This window comes from Salvia miltiorrhiza, unplaced genomic scaffold (assembly GCF_028751815.1).
Source record: "Salvia miltiorrhiza cultivar Shanhuang (shh) unplaced genomic scaffold, IMPLAD_Smil_shh original_scaffold_306, whole genome shotgun sequence".
In the NCBI taxonomy this organism is placed as follows: Eukaryota; Viridiplantae; Streptophyta; class Magnoliopsida; order Lamiales; family Lamiaceae; genus Salvia; species Salvia miltiorrhiza.
Window position 1 is genome coordinate 104853 of NW_026651525.1, and position 22308 is coordinate 127160.

The 22308-nt window shown below is 34.2% G+C and overlaps 2 protein-coding genes across 6 annotated transcripts; one reads left to right on the plus strand and one right to left on the minus strand.

Annotated features, from left to right (window-relative positions):
* The first annotated feature begins 6207 nt into the window (after positions 1–6207).
* On the plus strand, positions 6208–11705 carry LOC131004066 (protein BREVIS RADIX-like). Of its 2 annotated transcripts, XM_057930651.1 has the most exons (8): positions 6208–6495; positions 6601–6638; positions 6826–6870; positions 7904–8073; positions 10368–10687; positions 10772–10901; positions 10973–11241; positions 11328–11705. In XM_057930651.1, the coding sequence occupies exons 4-8, from the start codon at positions 7966–7968 to the stop codon at positions 11407–11409; spliced, it is 909 nt and encodes a 302-aa protein (XP_057786634.1). In that variant the 5' UTR covers positions 6208–6495; positions 6601–6638; positions 6826–6870; positions 7904–7965; the 3' UTR covers positions 11410–11705. The 2 variants fall into 2 exon arrangements, with proteins under 2 accessions (XP_057786634.1, XP_057786635.1); XM_057930652.1 differs by lacking the exon at positions 6826–6870.
* Positions 11706–12010: 305 nt separating this feature from the next.
* On the minus strand, positions 12011–19372 carry LOC131004064 (cyclin-dependent kinase F-4-like). 4 transcript variants are annotated; one of them, XM_057930647.1, is made up of 19 exons: positions 19064–19372; positions 17685–17942; positions 17547–17595; positions 16872–17449; positions 16708–16786; positions 16050–16118; positions 15893–15982; positions 15669–15807; positions 15207–15309; positions 15064–15116; positions 14909–14975; positions 14593–14701; positions 13983–14048; positions 13782–13850; positions 13598–13661; positions 13380–13517; positions 13078–13109; positions 12845–12926; positions 12011–12512 (listed from the first exon to the last, which is right to left on the minus strand). In XM_057930647.1, exons 4-19 carry the CDS (start codon positions 16877–16879, stop codon positions 12226–12228), a joined length of 1455 nt encoding a protein of 484 aa, XP_057786630.1. In that variant the 5' UTR covers positions 16880–17449; positions 17547–17595; positions 17685–17942; positions 19064–19372; the 3' UTR covers positions 12011–12225. The 4 variants fall into 4 exon arrangements, with proteins under 4 accessions (XP_057786630.1, XP_057786632.1, XP_057786633.1 ...); XM_057930649.1 differs by having other exon boundaries at positions 12011–12509; positions 19064–19360; XM_057930650.1 differs by having other exon boundaries at positions 12011–12509; positions 18869–19064.
* Positions 19373–22308: the final 2936 nt, after the last annotated feature.

The following is a 22308-nucleotide window of genomic DNA, read 5'->3' on the forward strand; positions in this document are numbered from 1 at the left end:
AACTTTCTCCACGATTTAGGCAAAGAATAACAACTTCTTCACTTGATTTGTATATATGCTTCCTTATTCCTAGTCCTAGTGTATTGATTTATAATCGTTAATTAAATAAGAGTAATACTCATAAATTAACAGTATTAAATAAGGAGATCTCAGACATTAATTTCTTACCGTTTGGCCAACACATGCACACTTAAATAAGAGTAATACTAAGAGTAAAAATCTAAAATGTTCATTTTTGTCAAGTTATAATGAAAAATATCCACTTTTAGAAAACTATTGTGTTTATGTCCAAATCAACTAAATTAATGTACTTGCAAGACAAAAATAGTTTGTTGTGGGAAAAGTAGGTTGCTACCTTTTTATTAAGAATTTAATCTGTTACAAGAAAAAGTAGCTTGTCGACCGAGCGACAACCTACTTTTCCGATATTAATCTATTTTTTCTTACACTTTTTTTATATATTTGTACTTGTGTTAGAACAATGTAGAATTTTACCCAAAAAATGATGAAAGTCATTAATATTTAAGGGCAATTTCAACTCTTCATAATATTATTTGGACATAGGATCATTTTTTTTAAAGTAAGCATTTTTTATTAGAAGTTATAAATATGAGTATTTTTATCCATTAATGCTAATACTAATGTCGCATTCAATTCCTAATGCATTAATTAAAAGCCAAGTTTCAGATTATCATATTTAGACTTTAATCTATGATAATTTGAACAAGCAACCAATTTGAATTAATTAAAGTCGGTTCGTGATATAAAAGAAAACATCATGAAGGCCAGGCCCCATATGCTCTTATCTCATAGTACTATTGATTAATTATATAAATTAAATATTCACTGTAATCAGTATATATTTCTTCTCTCATATAGTATATGGCAATATTTTCATATATACTTGGTAGTTGGTACTAGTGCACTATCAGACAAAAATATCATTTAAATCGATGTGAAATAAATATATGTATAATTCTTGTAATTAAATGTCATATAATAAAAGAAAAAGTAAATACTAATAAAAAAGTGTTGAATGTATCAAAATATGTCTATATTGGTACGTGTGAAATCGACCGTAGCATATTCTGGGGAGGGATTTTGGCATTCGCATGCATAAATATTAGCATACCAAAATCTACATGAGAAACAGATAAAGATTGAAAAGATGGGAGATCGAATCACAGAAAAAAAGAAAAAAAGATTTTTCATCTCTGATTGATTTGAAAGTGTTGGATTTTGAAGTTCAAAATTTGGATCCGAAACAGCTGCAAACGATGGGAAAGATGAGAATAGAGCTTGAATTGATCAGGAGAGAGAGAGAGAGATCTAGAGAGAGAAATGGCTTTAATTTGGTCCCTGACTATGCTTTTCTTGCCATGAAGATCATCTCACAACTGACAGACCTCTTTTCTTATTTTTCTGTTTTTTCTAATGAAAAAAAACGAGCGGTGCCACGTGGCCCATTATTCGTTAGAGAGAGAGATAAGTTTTTTTTTTTTCTTTTCTTTTCTGAAAAAAGGAAACCCAAAATGGGAATAAATATATTAGAGCACCCGCAATGGGGTTCCTTGATAGCCTACTTGATAGTGGTTGTGTTATTGAGTAGGTAGTGCTGCATTGGGGTTCCTTGATAGCCTACTTGATAACATTAGTTTTGATTTTATGTTTTTCATTGAAATTTAATTGCTCAAATTTAAATAACACAATTTATTTCAAATTTAAATTGCATTAATTATAAAATCCTAAATATTACATAAAACTTTAATAAAAAAAAACAAAAAAAAACACCCATTGGAAATTAATTTTTTTTTTATTTGAGGCGCGTGCTGTGCACGCGCCACTCGAGTGCTACCCGAGCACTCGAGTAATGCTCGAGGAAACAGCCATTGCAACGCCATACACGAAGAAATTGCCTTACTCGAGTAATGCTCGAGGAGCTGCGTTGCCAATGCTCTTACCACGTGTGTCTTGTTATTCGAGGCATTTATATATCTTTGCTTAGAGAGAGGTTAAAGCCAAAACGAGAGACCGTATGAAAACCCTAATTCAAACTACTAAAACCATAATTTGTTCTTGCCATTATTATCAATAATCATTTCACCCATTCATTTATTACTAATCACAAATTTGTTGATAAATCAAGTCATCTACCACTTTGTATTAAATGAATGCTTAAACTTGAAGTGATATGAATTCCATTGGGATCCTAATATGCCCTACAATTTATTGTGTTTCATCGTGTTTCTCGTTATTAATTTTATTATTCTATGACTATTTATTATAAAATAAAAAATATTATTACATAATAATTCCTAATCATTGTTCATGAAATTTTTAAAAATATATATACTCGGATTTTGGATTAATTAATCTTGATAATTAATTAAAAAATAATTATAAATCCTATTTGAATTAGTAAATCATAGTTAATTATGTCAAAATTTTACTAAAATATCATACGAAGTGAGACAGTCAGACAGATGATCCCATGTTACGAATTTGGTAATCAACGACATTAATAGCCGACGATGATTACAAAATCAAACGACGTTCAATCTACATCGTATTTTTTACAAGGATTCTAGATGCATTAATTAATTTTCGTATAATTTCCCTCTTAATTATCTTATGATTTGCAAAACATTTCCATTTTTACCAAATAGTGCATGAATTAACTGTGGAAATTAAACATGGGTGTTTCCGAAACAACAGGAAATAAAGAATAGTGTGGAAAGAAGAAAAAGGCAAAGAGCAGTGAAGTGAGAAGGGACAAGAGCTGAGGGTGAAAATGGGAGGATCTCTGCCCAAGGATATGTAATCAGTGAAGTGTCAATGGCAACTGCAAAACATACAAGAAACAAATTAATTATATGTTTTTATAAAATAAAATAAAAAATGGTAAGACTATATAGTAATTTAGTGTGCACGTACAATATTTAATAACGTATCGCTTATTTTCTGATGAAGTAAAACAAAACCTCGTAGGAATCGAGGGGATCAATCTCAATATCAATGCCAAGGGATTCAAATATGGTCAAATTTTGTTTATATATATTGCTTCCAATTAGTATTTGTATGTGTACTTGGATAGTATAGCCTTCTCTCACTAAATTAATTCTACATGCATAGGTCAAACTAGCTTGTACACCCACACACACACACACTGATGGCACATTTATTCAACAAATTTATTTTTTATATATTTATTCAATGCATTCTTTGTTAGTTTGAGTAGTTTTGACACGCATTAAGAAATTATGAGTTCATCACAATCGAAATTAAATACCTGATGCATGCAACATTTCTCCCCCATTGTTTTTTCAGCCATTAATCGCGAGATTTGCACAGCAGAGGTGGAAAATGAATATGACAATTTCTGCTATTTCACTATTTTATTCTACTTGATATTTTAGTTGCTTCGAGTGAATTTGGAATGTTAAATCTTTTGTTTTTTGGTGGGTAAAAATGTCATATCAATCAATGTTAATTCAATTTTGGTTTGTTTATATGCATGTCTTTCCCCTCTGTATAGACGAGTAACAATTTAAAAAATATATGTCATTGACAATTGACACTCCATTTCTCAATGACAAGTTATTTGTTAGTTAATAATAGTTCCTCGCTCCCCCGGCCCAAATATTTTTTATTTTTCTTTTTTGATCAACCCTCAGATAATTTTTTTTTTTTTTTTGGATCATCCTCTAATTATAATTTCCTATTTATTTTGGGACACTACCCCATCACTTATAGTGCCTAATTTATTCTTATATTTTATCCTTTCATCACTCTCAAATCTCAATACTAATTACTCCCTCATTCCACAAAAATAGTCAATTTTTATCATTTTGGATAGTTCACAAAAATTAGTCTAGCTCTTTCTATTTTTAAAAACTATCTATCATATGGTGGGTTATTATTCACTCACAATACAACTAATTATCATTATAAACACTATTTTTTAAGTGAAATATTTTCTCCACTCACAATACAATAATATTTTTTTATTAAAACTCGTGTCGTCCATTATTAGGACTATTTTTTGTGAACGAATGTTGTATAACACATTTTCATTAATCTTCAAATTAATTATAACACTTTTCACCACTTCCAATATACTCAATAATTTTGTCTTTTGTCTTGAGACTAATGCTTTAGATTTTAAAGGAGTTAATATTGCATTTTAATAAGTTGTTTGATAAAGTTTAATATAAACAAATTAAATAGTTCATCCGTTCATTAAAAAATGTCTCAATTTCTTTTTGGTTTATCTACGAAATATTTATCATTTCCATTTATAGTAGTAAGGTTCACATAATCCCAATCACATAAAATAGGACCCATACTTTACTCATAACTTCATTCACATTTTGTTAGAGGTGATGCTAAGAAGCATAATGTGGTTGTGCCCACACTAGTTAAATAGGAAAAAAATTAACTTCATTTTTTTTACTAAAAAAAATTAGTTATTTTAGTGTATAGTTACCATGTAAACAATATAGTAAAATAATAAAAAAAAAACTTCATTTTAAAAATTACTTCCTCCGTTCCATTATAAGTGTGTAAGCAACCAACAGTATGGTTGTAAAAATTTATTGTTATTATTAGTATAATATAACACGTCTCTTCCACAATTTTTTTTTGCAGAACGACTGAATGCAATTTTTATTCAAGTAAAAAGTAGTATATGAATTGTCAGACTTTGACTTGTGTGATGAGCAATTATGTGCCTACTCGATGGATTTTGTGGAAGGAGATTATTTCAGAAATTTGTTACTATTGACTATTTCTATAATTGCCAAGTAGTGCGGCCGGTGATAAGACTCTATATTGTCTTCGTAAACTGTAGTTTAAATAAGTAAATCAAAGTGTACTTAAAAATAAATCAAAGCAGGAGCCGTACGCCTGCGGATGTGATCGTGATTTGAACCCAATATACCACTATTGTAATGTTGAATAATGGTCAATTCTGGTGCACATATGTGATCTTACACAAAATTGATTTCGAAACATTTATCTAATTAAATATAGTTCATAATCCAATTACTAAAATATTTTTAAAAAATATTAGAATTCGATATATAAGTTTCTTATTAAAAGATCTTATAAAGTGTTTCAACTTATATATTATAGCATGATCATTTATCAAGTCGAACTGAAATAAGATATGATGGTCTCAACACGCCCATTTACATATGGGCCAATATGATCATCGATTATTACAATATAGATGAAAGAAATTTACATTAATTTACATATGATCTAAATCTAACATCATACTATTAGAATTAGGCTTATCTTCAAGGCCTTAAAAATGAGAATTAGGAAGTTCTTTCATGTTATTAGAACTGAAGGAAAAAATGACACATAAATAGTACTCCCTCCGTCCCTGAAATAAGTTCCTCTTTTTCCTTTTTGGGACGTCCCCCAAATAAGTTCCTCTTTCTTTCTTTCCATTTTTGGACACCCCCCACCACTAATAATACTTTATTTATTCTTACTTTTCACTTTTTCACCACTCCCAATACTAATTATAACATTTTTTCACCTTTTCACCACTCCCAATACTAATTATAACATATTTTTTTCCACTATCAATACACTTTACCATTTTTTCTTAAAACCCGTGCCGTCCCCAAAGAGGAACTTATTTTGGGGACGGAGGGAGTACTTCATAATTAGGGTTTCCTAATTTAGAATATTTTGAAGTTTGAAATTAATTTGATTTCGATTCTTGTGTTAATATATGAAAATATACATATCAAGACTATGAAACTAGGACTCAAGATTTTATTCTGTTTTAGTTTTTAGAGAAGAAATCAAGATTTGATTGCTAATGATCTCTCAAAATCAATTTTCTTAACTCCCGCGCGTCCCATTTAGCACACCAAAAAAATTTTGAAACCATCATTGCCATTTGATCCACCATGTTAATTCCACGCAATGGGAGGGCTCCACGTGGCGTGACCGCAATGCACCAACCACAGAAATTGCCCATCGAGACAGGTGGGCCCGGTTTGTCCACCTCAATCACCACCAATTTTGCAATAAAAATTGACCCCTAACTGCGAATGTCCATATAAAACCATGGTGCCTGCAGCTGGGTACAGTTCGTCGGAGCGCGACGTACAACTCCTCGATGCAGTGCGCGGTTTCTATGTGTACATTTTCCGTTAGATAACGACGGAAGATGACGGCGTCACATCTCCCATCTATAAATACCGCAATAGAACGTCAGACTTTGTTCTCTCTTTTTTGTCTCTACTCCTCATTTTTGTTTCCATTTATGCACACGAGAGAATACAAATATTTCACACACACACACACACACACACACACATATATATAACCATCCTTTTCCTTATATGTAAACGTGAAAAATTTTGAGGAGTAGAGAAAGTCCGGCGCCGCCGCCGCCGTGTCTCGCCGGAGAATATTCTCCTCTCCGGTTTCAAATCTGCATGCGGAGGAGAATGAGAGATTCTGATTGATCACGTACGTCTCTGTTAGATTAATTCGTTTTCAGCTTTTGTCACAAATTCATTGCTGGAATGCATTGAGGAACTGAAGATTTCAAGATATTCACTGAAAAATCCACAGCTTTTAGGTAAAGGTGGCCTCAAGTTTCTGCCAAAGAGGTACTACAACGTTGATTTTAATTTACATATTGTTTCAAATCTCCCTCTCTCTCTCTCTAGATATTGATTTATCAGTGACTGGAAACTACTTAATTCATTTGCCTTTTTTGCATATAGAGGTTTTGAAGATAACGATTAAGTTCTGACATCACTCTTGTTTTGTTTATTTTATCGTTTGTGTGTTAAGGTTCTAGAGAGAGAAAGAAAAGAAGGTGGTGAAGGAGGGGCTTAGGTAGGTCATTGTCAGCTGTTATGAGCAGTACGGTTCAGTTTTCATTCTTCTGTCTGAATAAAAAAGCATTCACAACTAAACACCTTTCACAATTTTTCCTTAATTCAATATTTCCACAACCATTTCTTATTCTCTTTTTCATCAATTTCCTGTGTTGTCGTGTGACACCAAAAATCATTGTTTATATAATACGGGATTTTTTATTTGCTATCCAACATATTTTTATACACACATTCACATATATAACACTACCAGCTACGCTTTTGAATTAACAAGAAAATAGAAACGATATGATTATGCTGAGAAAAAGATTGTGATTATTGCTGAGTTGGGTTTGTGTTGAATGATATTAAAATTTATGTCAGAAAATCTCGATTTCTTTTATTCCCTGTGGATTAAAGCAGGGCGCAGAGTAGGCCACTTTAGAATTTTTACATTCAATTATTGGGCCTTTTTATTTAACATACCACCTACTACTATTCTTTCTATTACTATACTTTTTTATTTCTTTATCAATTGCTCTTTCTTTTTTTCTCCTTGCATTTGTAGGTTTTGTTTCGTTTGAAAAAGAGGAAATGTATATAATTAATTTCAGTTGTTTTTTTCGTTCTCTTTAATTCTTGTACTGCCAAAACCTTCTTTTTTTTCTTTTCTTCTTTCATCATTTGTGAATTAATATGAATTTATTTTTTTCTCCTCCAAGATTTAAGTTAGCTATAGAAAAGATATTATTCAAATTTTTGGGAATGCGTGACTGAACTTTCCCTGTTCTCTCTTTTCTGTGTACTTGCACATTGAATGATGGCAGTAACTCCATGAAATTGTTTTAGTTAGGAAAATTCAGGATTTGATTCTCTTCCTAAATTGGATCGTTTCTCATATCCAGTCAAAGTTACTAACATATTTCCGTATTCGTTTCCTTTCAAGATTTGTGGGTTCAAATATCAAGAATTTGCCCACGCATTCATTGCAATTAACAGACGCGATCCTTTTCTAAGCCAAGACAATTATTCACCATTTTTTTTCACTGCAGGTAAAAGAGAAAAGAAGAATAAAGGATTTGTATTAGTAGAAAAGAAGAAGAAGGGTAAAAAGATGTTGACGTGTATTACTTGCTCAAAGCAAACAACGGAAGATGGCGGAGAGGAAGCCCCGCGTGGGACGCCCAGTACCAAAGACGCCGTCAAAAGCCTGACCGCGCAGGTTCTACTCACCCCCCCCCCCCACCCCTACCCCTACCCCTAGCCCCAATTTATATGCTGTATCTATAGGTTATATATCTATAAATGAGCATGCATATATACTAGACTATTACGTAGTATAGACTAGAGAGGTTTTAGTATTTAAATTTTTAAATTTTTGGGTTTGCGATTTGGGTCCGTTTCATCTTTCTTCATCTTGACAAAATATTTATTGGCTCTCACATTTTCTTCCTAAAAGAGACATTTTGGATCGAGTTTCAGTTTTGACCACGAATAAATTAACGAGTAGTAATTTGTAGTTTTGTGAGCAAGAGTGTATTAAATATTATTGCTCTTTTCCACATCAAATGGTGGTACCCACTCTTAGTTCCCTTTTGGGCCCATCAAAAATATAAAACTTTGATTTTACTGTTTGAATCTGGGCTTTTGCTGGGCCCACCATGGGTAGGAGTAAGATAGGAATAGAATAGTCCACTTTGGGCGAAACGGTCATTTTCATTTAATGATTTTTCATTAGTTGAAAAATAAGCTTTGTTTTGAGATATCATGAGACTCAAATAAAATAATAGAAGCATGACATCTCAACCGCTCCACCTCATTTATTGACACCACAATCACCTTAGTATTTGTTTGTCTGAGTCTGAGATGTTTTTTTTATTTCCGCCACTCCGTTTTTTATCCAAACCAAACTCAAAAATGAGGTTTAAGCCAAGGGGTAGCTTGGCTTTTGAAATGGGTGAGAAATTTGGAAGTAGCAAAGACAGACAGCAACATAAATTGAAGGGGACATGGTCACGCCACACCTTGGATCATGTGTCCAAATCTTGGTCCCAACATGCTACGGTCCTCCCTTAGTTTTCACCCTTTTTCAGCTCCCCATATGATATGTTCATGATTTCAAAAACAAAAATAATAAATACAACAAAATATGCAAAACACTGATATTTCATATTTCCACATTTGATAAAGGGACATATCAGGCGTGCGAAAATCATCATCTGATGGTGTAAAGTTTTGTAGTCCCAAAAGTGTACTAAAATATGTGACCATTCTTGATATCATGCATAGCACATTCATCTCAACTTAGGTGAGATTTTTCACCTTTTTGATGAAATGTATTTATTCTAATGGGAACCAACATATACTTTAGTTCCTTCCCTTAAATTAAATTTTCTGTACATGTATGCTATTTATGTGAAGGTCCCCACTGCAACAATGCCAACAACTCCTTTGATAGAGTATGCAATATTTCTCTTCTTTTTATAAGGCCATAGTTGGAAGGCTTCAGTCGCCTCGGGATCGGAGCCCGGGATCATATCATAGTCTGGAAAGCAATGCATCATGCTTTGCCCGTGCATAACTATTTTAAGACAAACTTTAAGAAGGGGGTCACATGTAATCTTGATCATTTTTGGGTCAAGATTTGCTACTAGTAAGAACTTGAGGGGATTCTCTTTAAGGTAGCACAGTTTACAGTTACAACTTCTTTTAAAAAAATAATACTAATAATAACAATAATCTATTGTCTACTAGTTGCAAGTGTCTTGGACTTAGAATATGTATAATGTTGGGTCCTTAAGTTTATTAGCAGTGTGAAGGCTTTTGAAGTCAAGTCTTGTTGTGGGGATCTTCAGGAAAAAACAAGGACAACACTATATGTGTGGAAAATACTCATCCTTGACATGGCCCACATTTGAATTCCTGTCCCAAAATATGAGTTGTAAGACTTAAATTGAAGGATTGAACTAAATTAATGCAGTTGGATAATTTAAATTATCACTGCATTGAGAAGAAGCTTTGTGACTGCAGAGAACAGCTACTTTGTCCTGTTTTTGGTACTGCAAAGAGCATTAACAGCCAATGGCAACTATGTCAGCTTTCTTTCAATGCTAAGCTCTGCTATTTCTGTTGATAAGTCTAACACTAGTTGAAAAACAAGTTAATTTACAAAATTCATAAATGAATATTTACCAATTTAGCTTAGCTGCAAACTGCTGCTGATATTTGCAGTTTTCAGCTATAAGCTATATTCTTGAAAACAACTTATTGACTAAGTTTAAGAAAGTTGTCTGTAGATGGATGAAGTTTCCACATCCAACAGCTGTAACTGTTACCTACCATCAAAACTGTCCTTGATGGTGTTGGCACTATTATAAGCAATTTCTCTGTGCCGCGATATGCAGGCAAAGCAGACGTTAACTTCACAAACATTAGTCGATATTTATGCTAGTGTGAGACATCAACATGTTTGGAGGTGAACTGATTAATCCAAAACACTTTTTGTTATGAGCACAGATTAAGGACATGGCGTTGAAGGTGTCGGGGAAAGGGAAGCCCGGTGAGGCAGAAGCAAGTTACAAGAAAGGGCAGAGATCGTATCCCGACTTTGACACCATTTCAGATGCCTATGCACAGCCAGGGAGCACTAGCTCTACTCCAGCTTGGGATTTCACGAGCACAGGCCGTCGGCCTGAATCAAGATTTTCCTCGGCCCAAGTGGTGCTGGAAGATGAAGAAGAGCCTAAAGAGTGGACGGCCCAAGTCGAGCCTGGTGTTCAAATCACCTTCGTCTCTCTCCCTCGTGGAGGGAATGACCTTAAACGAATCCGTTTCAGGTAACTATTATCTTGCATCGCATTTGGCCCAAGTAATTATCATATGATATGATATTAATGGAAGAAGATGACATGTATGTGAAGCCGGGAGATGTTCAACAAGTGGCAAGCTCAGAGATGGTGGGGTGAGAATTATGATAGGATAATGGAGCTGTACAATGTGCAGAGATTCAATCAGCAGGCAATGAACACTCCCGGGAGATCAGAGGATGGAGTATGTGCCCTCTGTTTTTGGTATTTCTAGTTACACTTGCTATCTACTCTAACCACGCGTTGCGAATGCAGAGAGACTCTAGTTACTCGAGGCTGGAAAGTCCATCGCTCAACACTCCAACTCCAACTCCGAGGTATAAAGAAAGCCTTCAAGGTGCGGGGTCAAGTACAGGCGCCCCCCAGAAGATGTCGTCTGTGGACACGGCCTCCTCAAGAGACGTCTCGGTGAGCAATGCCAGTGACATTGAATCGGAATGGATAGAGGAGGATGAGCCCGGTGTATACATCACCATCAGACAGCTTCTTGATGGCACTAGAGAGCTTCGGCGTGTCAGATTCAGGTCTCCATTTCTCATACAAAAGCTCACCATAGATAGATAGCATAGCCTTTGTTCAGTCGGTTAATAGCTATGTTGATGTGTTTCAGCCGTGAAAAATTTGGAGAGGTGCATGCCAAGCATTGGTGGGAAACTAACAGGGACAGGATACAAACTCAGTATCTTTGCTAGAACCAAGGTAAGGTGCATCAGACTGATATTATCTAACCAAAAAAGTTTCCAAGGGGAGGGGGGTGGGGTATAGTTTGAGGCAGGGTGGGTTTTCTTTTCATCAGATTGCGTTGGTAGCTAGCTGTTTTTGCGCGGTCTAATACGTTGTTTTTTTTTAGAAGTGTATTAAGGCCATTATCCCTCTACATTTATTATTAACTTCCTTATCATTATTTTTTTCTCAATGCAACCGAGTCGTAAAGTTGTACACTTCCTTTAAGAACAATATAATGAATGAGCGAAGATCTATTATCAAACATGTAACTCACACCAGACTTCTTGTACACATACTTGCAGTCGAAAACAAATTAAAGATGTTCAGAGTAAAAGGCCTTTCTGTGCGCCACTAGATAGATGCAACAATTGTACTTCGCAGTTGTGCTCATGTCTTCTATACATCCACTTTCTAATTTCCAAAGAGCATCAATAATAAAAGTAGACATAATATTACTTCGCAGTTGCGTTGACATCTTTATAGATCATCAATAATTGTACTTCCAAAGAGCACATCAATATAATAAACATTAAAAAAATATACATATATAGATCATCTAAAATGATGAAAGGATAAATTTCCCAACTTGTATCATACTCCATTTCCCCATAAGAGAGAGTGGAAGTAACACAAGCATGAGAAAGTTTTATTGATCAACATAAAAACACAGCCAAACGTAAAGGAACAAGGGGCTGTAATAGAGTCACGTTATTGGGACACAAATTCCTACACCAGGTACATGATTATGTTGGCACGCACAAAAACAAGTACAAGTAGTTTCATCATCCTGCCACCTTCCTGATATACGCCCTTCCAGGAAGGGCATCTTGAGATCGGCCGAGCAATTCAGAATACCCATGCCATCCTCCGGCCTTCATAGGTGGAGGCACAGATGCCTTTGCTAAAGGTGGAGGCATTGGCGACTTTGAAAAATGTAGAGGCGCAGACGCCTTTGACATAGGTGGAGGCACAGACGCTTTTGCAAGTGACCTGCCAGAGCTTACTGTCATATTTGCTAACTTCTCACTCGCATCCGATACCCCACGTGCTTTCCCATGGTTCCATGCTGCTGTTGCAGGTGATAAACCATCAATATACATTCTCACCATACGCAGTTCAGAAAAATAAAAAATCTTCACTTGTGCAAATTTCAACAAGGCATACTGAAAGTAGTTACCAATTTACCCAGTAGATAACAAGAAGCAAAAGATTAAACACAAGCTGAGTTAATTGTAAGGGGCACCAAACACAAGTTAATCTTTATTTGCATGTTTATGATGGGCTTATAAGATTAAACAAGAAGGAATACCAACTGTGTTTATGAAATACTGAGCCTGGTTCAGATTCATCAATGCCCAATGGAAGATAATACATAAACCAAATTAAAATGCATGAACTTACGTGGGCCATTCATTCCGGGTGGCCGATACCTTGGCTGCTGCTTGACCTGGTTCTTCAGGTTCTTATCATTTTTAGGTGAATCCTGCCACACAAATAAACATAAGTTAGGAAAATAAGCAATGCGGAAAAGAAAAAACATAGCATGACTTTATCAACATCTGATGTAATTCTCAATTGTTCCAGTATAATAAGCAAAACAAATAAACCAAGGTACAAAAACTATTGCAATGTACCTGATTATTCATATCCAACTTCCTTTGCACACCTGTATAGAAAATACAATTAGGTAATCTGATGTTAGCAAAGACTACCAAAATCAAACAACCCACAAAAGAAAAAATTAAAATATATTAACTTCAGTTTGGAAAAACAGAGGCCCAAAATAAGAAAGGTAAGTCCTATGAAACATATGAAATAAGTGTATTGTCTATAGTTTAGCAGACCCTAACTCCTCCAACATTATTATCAATAATAAATATCAGGAAAAAGAGCTTTCAGAACTCAAATATCAACAAAGAGATGAAACAGTAAATACCTCCTGTAGAATACTTCATGTCTAAACCAACATATGCCTGTGGTTTTGCAGAAGCATAACTATTCACAGTCTTTGGGTTCGACAAACTGCCTGGGTATCTCCTACCACAATTTGGTTCCAGAACTCCCCTTGTACCGACTGCAATAGCTTTTTGTTACGAGTGCTCTGCCGCCATTATTTTTAACCTTCAAAGACTACGATTTGAAGAATATACTAACCAGAAGGAGGCGTTCTTGCAGCAGCCACTTTAGGGCGCAGTGATGGTGGAACATAAAAGCAACTCTGTAACATTGAAAAAACAATTGTCTTCTCAGAATTCCTCAGAGCAATGACTAACATTTATTGTTATTAAATACTCAGCAAGTTATTCAAAGATTTATCATAAAATAAAAAGTAACCTACCTGGAAGAAAGGGTGCTGAAGAGCCTCCAAGGCTGTTGGCCTCTTGGATGGATTCCACGAACAGAGGGACTAGATTATTTCATAAAAATGAAAATATAATAAGTTTTGGAGGTCGAATTATGCAGAGAACCACATACCAGCATGAAAAGCTTCAACAACAATGAGATTCGGAGAGTAAATAAATGTGCTTTCAGTACTCACTGTGATGAGATCAATTGCATCCGAACTAACACCTGGTACCAATGTAGAGAGATGGACTCCAGCAACCTGCCATGTATTAGCCACACAGATATATGTGAAGATGTGGAGGGTGGTCATCAACAAAGGAAACTATGGTTTGTTAGTTTAAGTGCATCTACAATTCACTGCAAAAAGAGCATATATATCCCCCAAAAATGCATCACGCGTACTATGAATATTCAATAAAGTCATTTAGATACTCCCTCGGTCCCAATAAAAACGTACCAAATTTCCTTTTTGCGCATTCCATTTATAACGTCCCAGTCCAAAAAAGGAAAAATATACTTTATCTACTCTCTCTATCTCTCTCCTCATTTACTTTATCTCTCTCTTACTTCTTCACTTCTCTCTCTATCTATCTCCCAATTTACTTTATCTCTCTTACTTTATTTATATTTTCTTAATTTGTGTGTCCCATTTTTTTGGGATGTTATTATTGGGATGGAGGGAGTACTATTTTAAAATTTGTAAATTCCTGGCATATGGAAGAATTGTCGGGTTATTTTGAAAAACTTAATTGTCAGGTTATTCATAAAATATAAAAATACATACAGGAGAATGGAAAGCTCACCTGGGGGAATTGGTAATTCATGGCACTAGCAAGTTCGAGACCGTCAGACCATTGACTCTTAGTTGGACTGCCTATTACACAGCATATCTTGTAAATCTCATCCGCCTCACTACAGAAAGATACAAATAGCACATCAAGCACCACAAAATGTCAAAGGAAAATGTCCAATAAAATGTTTCGTGGTGGGCTGAACACTTCTCACAGGATGGAACACTCTCTGTCAGTATAGAGCAAACAATACTTGAACCATGGGAACTTGTCAACTTTTAAATCAAGAATATAAGAGTAAAGGTAACTCAACCAAGGACAATCATACCTTGAGCCAGGAAAAAGAGGTAGAAGAGTGAACAATTCAGCCATTATTGCACCCATTGCCCACATATCTGGGAAGGAATCCAAAAGAAAAAAAATCATGTTATCCCAGTAATAAATACCAAGGACAATCCAATTAACCTTCAATCATGTACTAACCAACAGGAGGACCATAAGTTGGAGACTGAAGTAAAACTTCAGGGGCCCGGTACCTATAACATAACATCACAAAAACATTAAATTATATAATGCTTGGAAAAGAAAACATGACAAGTAAACATAAGGCAAATGACAACACCCACCAGCGAGTTGAAACATATTCAGTGAACGGAGGTCGTGAATTGATCTCACGAGCAAGACCAAAATCAGCTATTTTTATTACATCCTTAGACACAAGCAAGTTCTCTGCCATAAGCAAAAGAAAAACAAATAAGTCATTAAGCATACCAGCAGGACAAAAAACAAGTAACGACTTTCTTGTTAATATATAGTTCACAAAAACAATGCACTGCAGTTAGCAACCAACACGAGAATCTATGAAGTGCACTAATTGCAAGTAATGGCTAAAGCACTACTAACTACTAAGTGAACAAATTAACAAGCTAATATCAGTACGATTGTCTAGCAAAAGGACAACTCAGCAACTAAGTCTTACAACTACCCATGATCCAGGTTATGATACAATAACAAAGTCGGAAATGAAAGATAGGCATGACAATCATAGCTGGGTCCTGATCCAAATTATAAAATATAGCAGCAATAACCTGGTTTCAGGTCACGATGGAAGTATCCACGTTGATGTATGTATGCAAGGCCTTGAAATACTTGGAAACACCAATTTCTCACTTCAGCTTCTGTAAAAAGTTTTCCTCTGTCCTTCATAAGCTGATATAGATTGCATTCCTTAAAAATCAAAATAACACCCATTATATTTAGGAACAGATTTCAAAGAAAGCAAAAACGGGGATGAAAGCAACCGCATACATACCATGTACTCAAACACAAAGTACAGGACATCATTTTCTCTAATAACTTCCTTGAGTTTTACGATAGTTGGATGGTTCATTTTCCTCAGCGACTGCCAACACAAAATAAGTCATTTATCTGGTGACAATCACTGGGGAAAAAGAAAAAAAAAATGCCACCTTGACTTCTCTGAGGTTTATGCATTCTTCCCAGGAGTAATATTTCTTCTTCATTTTCTTAATTGCGACCTGTAAAAGATTTTGACAAATGATTCCAAATTCAGTAGTGCTTCTTCGTTCAAGAGATTAAAAAATTGCTTCTCTGAGCAGAAGGAATATATAAAAGGATAATTACACCAAAATTTACAAATTTTTGCCTGATTTTGAATTGCAACAATGTCATCCACAAACTTTCAATTTTCTTTCAATTGCAATATTAAAGACTTTACACACCTAAAATTGATGTCACTGAGGCCACATTTTGCACATTGCTACTATATTGACTTATGCATTTCCTGTTTGTGGTGGAAGAACATGGAAAAAGGCCTACTGGGGATGAAAATGGAAAAGGATACAAATGGAAAAACAGACATGAGTTCTGGATGCAATAGATGGTTTGAAAATATCAATCCATGGCATGTGCACAAGAATTTACTAAGATTGGCAACGTACTAGCAAATTTTCCATCAAATATCATTGATGTGCAACTCAGTAATTTCACAAGTTCGTGCACGGAATTATTAAATCTAAAGTTCAAGTTGCACAATTGCACTTGAAATTAGCCCAAAGTTCAAGAATGTTACAAATTAACCTATCAATATAATTTTGCACCACATACCACTTCACCAGATTGCTTGCTTATAGCTCTCCAGACACTTCCAAACGTGCCAGTACCAACTTCCTTAATGACCTTATACCTGCATGAACCAATAAGACAGCTGAATTTACACAAAGAGAAACTAAAAAGTGCATGTTCAAACGTGAAATTGCAAATTATCATACCTTTCCATTCTGGTAACTCCAACAGCTCGTGATCAGTACTTATTAGAAAACGAACGAGACGAAAACAGATGTATAGATGTTTATATATATATTATATATTCCCTAAATGACTCTAAACAACAACTATTAAAGGCCTGGCTGAATCAGCGAGATCCACCATCAATACGCCCACTCCACTTCATCGTGAGCCAAACAAACAGAGCAATGATGGATGGGCTTCACAGCCTTATTCATAAAGTATACCAAATCAAAGACTCCCGAGCACTGATAAGGCGGTGATATTGCGGTGCTATATAACATCTTGACGCTGATCAAAGTTGACTGATAATGTTATGTTCATTAACAGTTCGAGTATTAGATCAGGACATGGCAAACCAAAGCTTCCCAGACATTTTTCTCCAGGGCACAGATACTGAATCTGATCCGCGACCAAATCAGAACACCATCGCCAGGCCCATTACAGAGGATACGGAAAGATGACGGATACTATATACTAACACTCTGAACAAAAACAGTGAAACGGCTAGTAATACTTAATAACACAGTAGACTTCCTTCGAATACTTGCAGACTTCAGTCCTGCAATGAGAAGAAAAAAATCTCAGCATTTACAAACTCATACAAGTAATGTATAATAATCTCCTCTGTATAGGCAGCAAACAAAAAGAAGGGGTACCTCACAGCTAGATTAAGGATCTGAAAAGGGATGTTGCATCCACAATGCACTGTACAATAGAATTACAGAAGGAGATTATCAGTGCACCCTGCTTAAAAGTACAGCCAAATGCTGAATACATTGATGTATGGAACTCACTTGGAAAAGTGGGCTAAAGATACAGCATCTATTTTATTGGCAATACACATTCAGCCTCCTGTACTGGTCACTTAAGAAAAGCTCCTCACTAAGTGCAATTGACAAAGGAAACAAGAAGGAAATTTCCAAGGACGAGAAACCGCCAATCAAGGACTTCTTGGAATGAAAAATCCCAGTGCTGGTAGCAATCTGACCAGAGGCAAACTTGCTCCATGTCCTATTTAAATTTAATTGTTCTAAACCGAAATTTGACACAACCTGATAAAGTAGAGAAGAAAATTGGAGTCAGAATGGACAACATGCAACAGAACAAAGAACGGTAATTTTATTTCAAGCATAAAGGATGATAATATACCATCAGAAATTCAGAACCACATGCACATTTGAACAAAAAAGCAATTCACACATTTATATAAAAGAAATGCATTCATCTATGAATTACTTATTGCAACTTCTATCAAGTATAGGCCATAACACTAACTTTCTTCCATCAACTATAGAGACAGTTATACTACTATGAAATTCAATATGTCAAACTTGAAGTCACTGATGCACTGCAATCAGGCAGCAACCTCTTCACAACACACACCAGAAATACATTAATTCCCACATGAGATACTTCTTTATCTAGTGAAAAATTGGTAACAAAAAAACAGCCACGCCTTTTATATAGAAGATGAAAACAACATAATTAAGTTGATCCCCATATTCTTATATTAAAGACACAAACACAACTGCTTGGTATCTTCGCAAAAACATCAAATATGAGTGGAAAATGACATTGTTATTGATGCATATAGCTAAGCTACAACACACCTCAAATACAATTAGCTCAATTAACAAGACCAACCCCAAAGTCAATAATCTACTTGGCATTACCGTATTCAATTATTCCTAATCAGCAATCAGCTCATCCAGTTTTGTCCCTTAAAATATACAATAGCCCACAGACATTTGCCTTATATTCGAACGAACCGCCTAAAAATTAAATCGGAACCAAAACGAGGCGCATGTTAAAACCAAACATAGAAAATAGGTAAAGGAAGCCCTAAAGAGGAATGAGAAGATTACCAGGAAAAAAATCAATTCAAGCTGAACAACCACACATAAAACCAACCCCAACTATAGTTCCAAGGATTAAGAAGCTATTAAACAAACATAAACACGAATAGTAAAAGCATTACCCCTAGATTAAATGATAGAATCTGTCTCAGATCCCCCGAACATCAATCCAAAAACGTCAAAAATAAAGCACAGATCTAATCGCATCACACAGCAATAATCTCAATAAAAAAGCACAAAAAGTAATCAACATCGAATAGTTATTATATATGTAGAAAGAGAGAGACGGAGGAGGAGAGCGCGAGAAAGGGGATTACCGGTAGAGGAAACGGCATAACCTAAGGAGAAAAAACCCAGAGATGCCACACTTTCTCTCTCTAATTCCCTCCCCTATTTATGAATATTGTATTTCGGGTACGTAAAACACCATGAGAAATATAATTCGACCTTATATAATGATGCGATGATGGGCATGATGGATGTGCTGATGGGCATCACCCCTAATTATATGGTAAGAATCATGGAGATGCGAATCTTCGCTTTGCACCTAAGAAAAGCCTTCAAATTAAAGGTGAATAAAGTTTCTCCCCCACGCGGAGAAGGAATCGTTCTTTCCTTTTAATTTCTTTTTTCATTGGAATTTTTTTTTTTTTTTCCTCTTTTGTAGCAAACATGTGAATTTTTCGATTTTTTTGTTGGACACATATTCACATAATAAATGTGGAAAATACATAATACTACATGCTATCATAAAAATATGTATCGGTGTCTGACTTGTTAAGATTTTTTTTTATTTTTTTCTAAGAGGTCTGTTTTGTTAAGATTGGCTATAACAAAACTTACTTTGCATTTTAGTATTTTACAAAAAAATATCATTATTTGGATGAGTATACATTTCAATAAAATAAGTGTACATTTAAAAAACACCATGATCATTTTTCAAATTGGATTTGACCTCATTGCTCTCGTTGGCCCTACCAGCTCGGGTAAAGCTTGATTTGACACCTTCTATTTGAAACAACGATGATATGAGTATTATTTACTATTTGAGTTAGTTAAAATATGAGCATTTTACTTTGAATTAAATTCTACTTACTATACTTATTACTAACAGTATTGTGATGGATATGTGATTGATAAACTTTCAAATTCCTAATGTCAAGCGAAGCATAATTTATTGTTAATTATAAAAGTTGAATAATTTTTTTATTACAATATATTTTGTGGAAAAAATCAAAATGAGCTAAAGTTCATGTATTTTTTTGACAATTTTCAAAGTTTATGGAAAAAAATAAAATGAGTCAAAATTCGTGTATTTTTTGACAACTTTCAAAATTCGTGGAAAAAATTAAAATGAGTCCAAAGTTCGTGTATTTAGGTGCCAATAAACCCAAAAAAAAGGGGTATGTGACTCAATAAATAAGAATATAACCATAAACATTATATATATCTACAATCAACCAAAAAAAAAAACAGAAGATTTAAACTTGATTAATTGCCATGCTTCAATCGTCATTCATCAGCAACTAGATTTTTAGCTGAAGCTATTTTAGTCGAAAGTCAACTAATCCACCAAATTGCAACTAATTACAAATAGACTTCATAAAGCAACTGTTCACCAAAATAAAACGGTAAATGTGTTATCTATAGGGATGTCAAAAAAGCCCGAAACCGACGGGTCGACCCGAATAGACCGATAAAAAAGGTAGGTTAGGACTGAAAATTTTTAGCCCGAAAAAATTTTTGCCCGAATGGCCCGAACCGAAAATAATCCGAGCCCGATAGGGTTGGCCCGAAAACCGAGTGGGTTGACCCGATTAACCGAACACTTTCTTAATAATTTATTTCAAAACTTTAATACTTTACTATTTAATTTGATAATAACATTTTGATGCTTGTATAATATGATTTGATTTTTTCTAACAATTAAAAATAAATATTTATGATATAAAAGTCAAAGAAAGATAGTGATTTATGTTATATCTATATACAATTTTTATCGAAAACAAAGTTAAAATTAGATATTATGTAAATTTACATTAAAATAATATTAATTTTTGTATCTAAAATAAGGCGAAATGTTTTGATTTAAAAAGCACGACATATTTTTATTACAATAATATGATTATCCATAAAAAAATTATAGATATAAAAAAATCGTAAATTTGTGGGCCCGAACGGGCTAGCCCGAAACCGAGTGGGTTAGGGTTAAGGTCGAAAAATTTTAGCCCGAAAAATAAAAAAAACCGACTAGCTCGAACCGAAAATAACCCGAAACCGAATGGGTTGGCCCGAAACCGAGTGGGTTGGCCCGATTGACATCTCTAGTTATCTACAATCCACGCCCTCATTCCTCATAAAAAAAAATACTATAATAAACAAATAAATTCAACTATCTACGCCCTCAAAATTGATTTATACACAATTAATGAATTAAATATGTCTACATGACCTACAATTTTTTTTTACAATAACAATACAATATGATATTTTAACAATTAATTACTAATGCCAGCATCCATAAAATATAGTATAATGTATTTATACATTAATTTAGTAATCGTATTACACGTTTTTTCGGAAATCAAACACGCTCTTCATAATCTAACAAAAAATAATGTTACAACATGTTTGCAAGTGTACCGAGGTGAAAATACACTGACTTTTCGAACATATATAGGATGACGCCCTATCACATACTCCCTCCGTCCACTAATTCAAGGCCTACATGAAAAAACATGAGTTTTAAGAAAAATAGTATTTTTATTAGTTGAATGAAGAAAGGGTCCCACAAAATATATTGTTTATTGGTTGAGTGGAGAAAGTGGCCCACAAAGTGTATTGTTTATTAGTTGAGTGGAGAAAAAATGTATTGTTTATTGGGACCCATCAATTAAAATATGAATAAAATTTATTAAAAATTGATAGGCCTTGAGTTGGTGGACGGACCAAAAAGAAAAGTAGGCCTTGAATTAGTGGACCGAGGGAGTAATTTATAGTCTATACCATATATTTATAAAAGTAAATATCAATATATATAGTACATAGAAAATAACATATATAACATGTACTATATATATATATGTATATGCGTGTTTGTGTTATATATACCACATGCTAATATTTATATTTATATGTACTAAATTAGTAAAAATTACTATTTTTTTTAGTGGAAAAATAAATGTTACTCCATAGAGAGAATGTTATAGTACTCCACAAATACTATTATACTTGATAAAATAACAATTAATGTTTTACTTCTATATACTATAATAATTCCATTTAGATATCAAAAACTTTTACTTTAATTTATGCTATTAATTACAGTTGTATTTTGTAGTTACGCACACACCACACCGTTGCTCAAAATCCACGACATCAACTATCAACATACAAGTAATGTAATATCGCCAAGTGTCTATTTCAAACAGCTACCGAATAATTTCAATAGATACATATTATTGATGTACATTTTGATAACATAACTAAACATGTGCATTCATTTTGATTGTAAAATTATCACAAAAAAAAAAACAAGTGACAAAAAAAATATTCCGTTAAA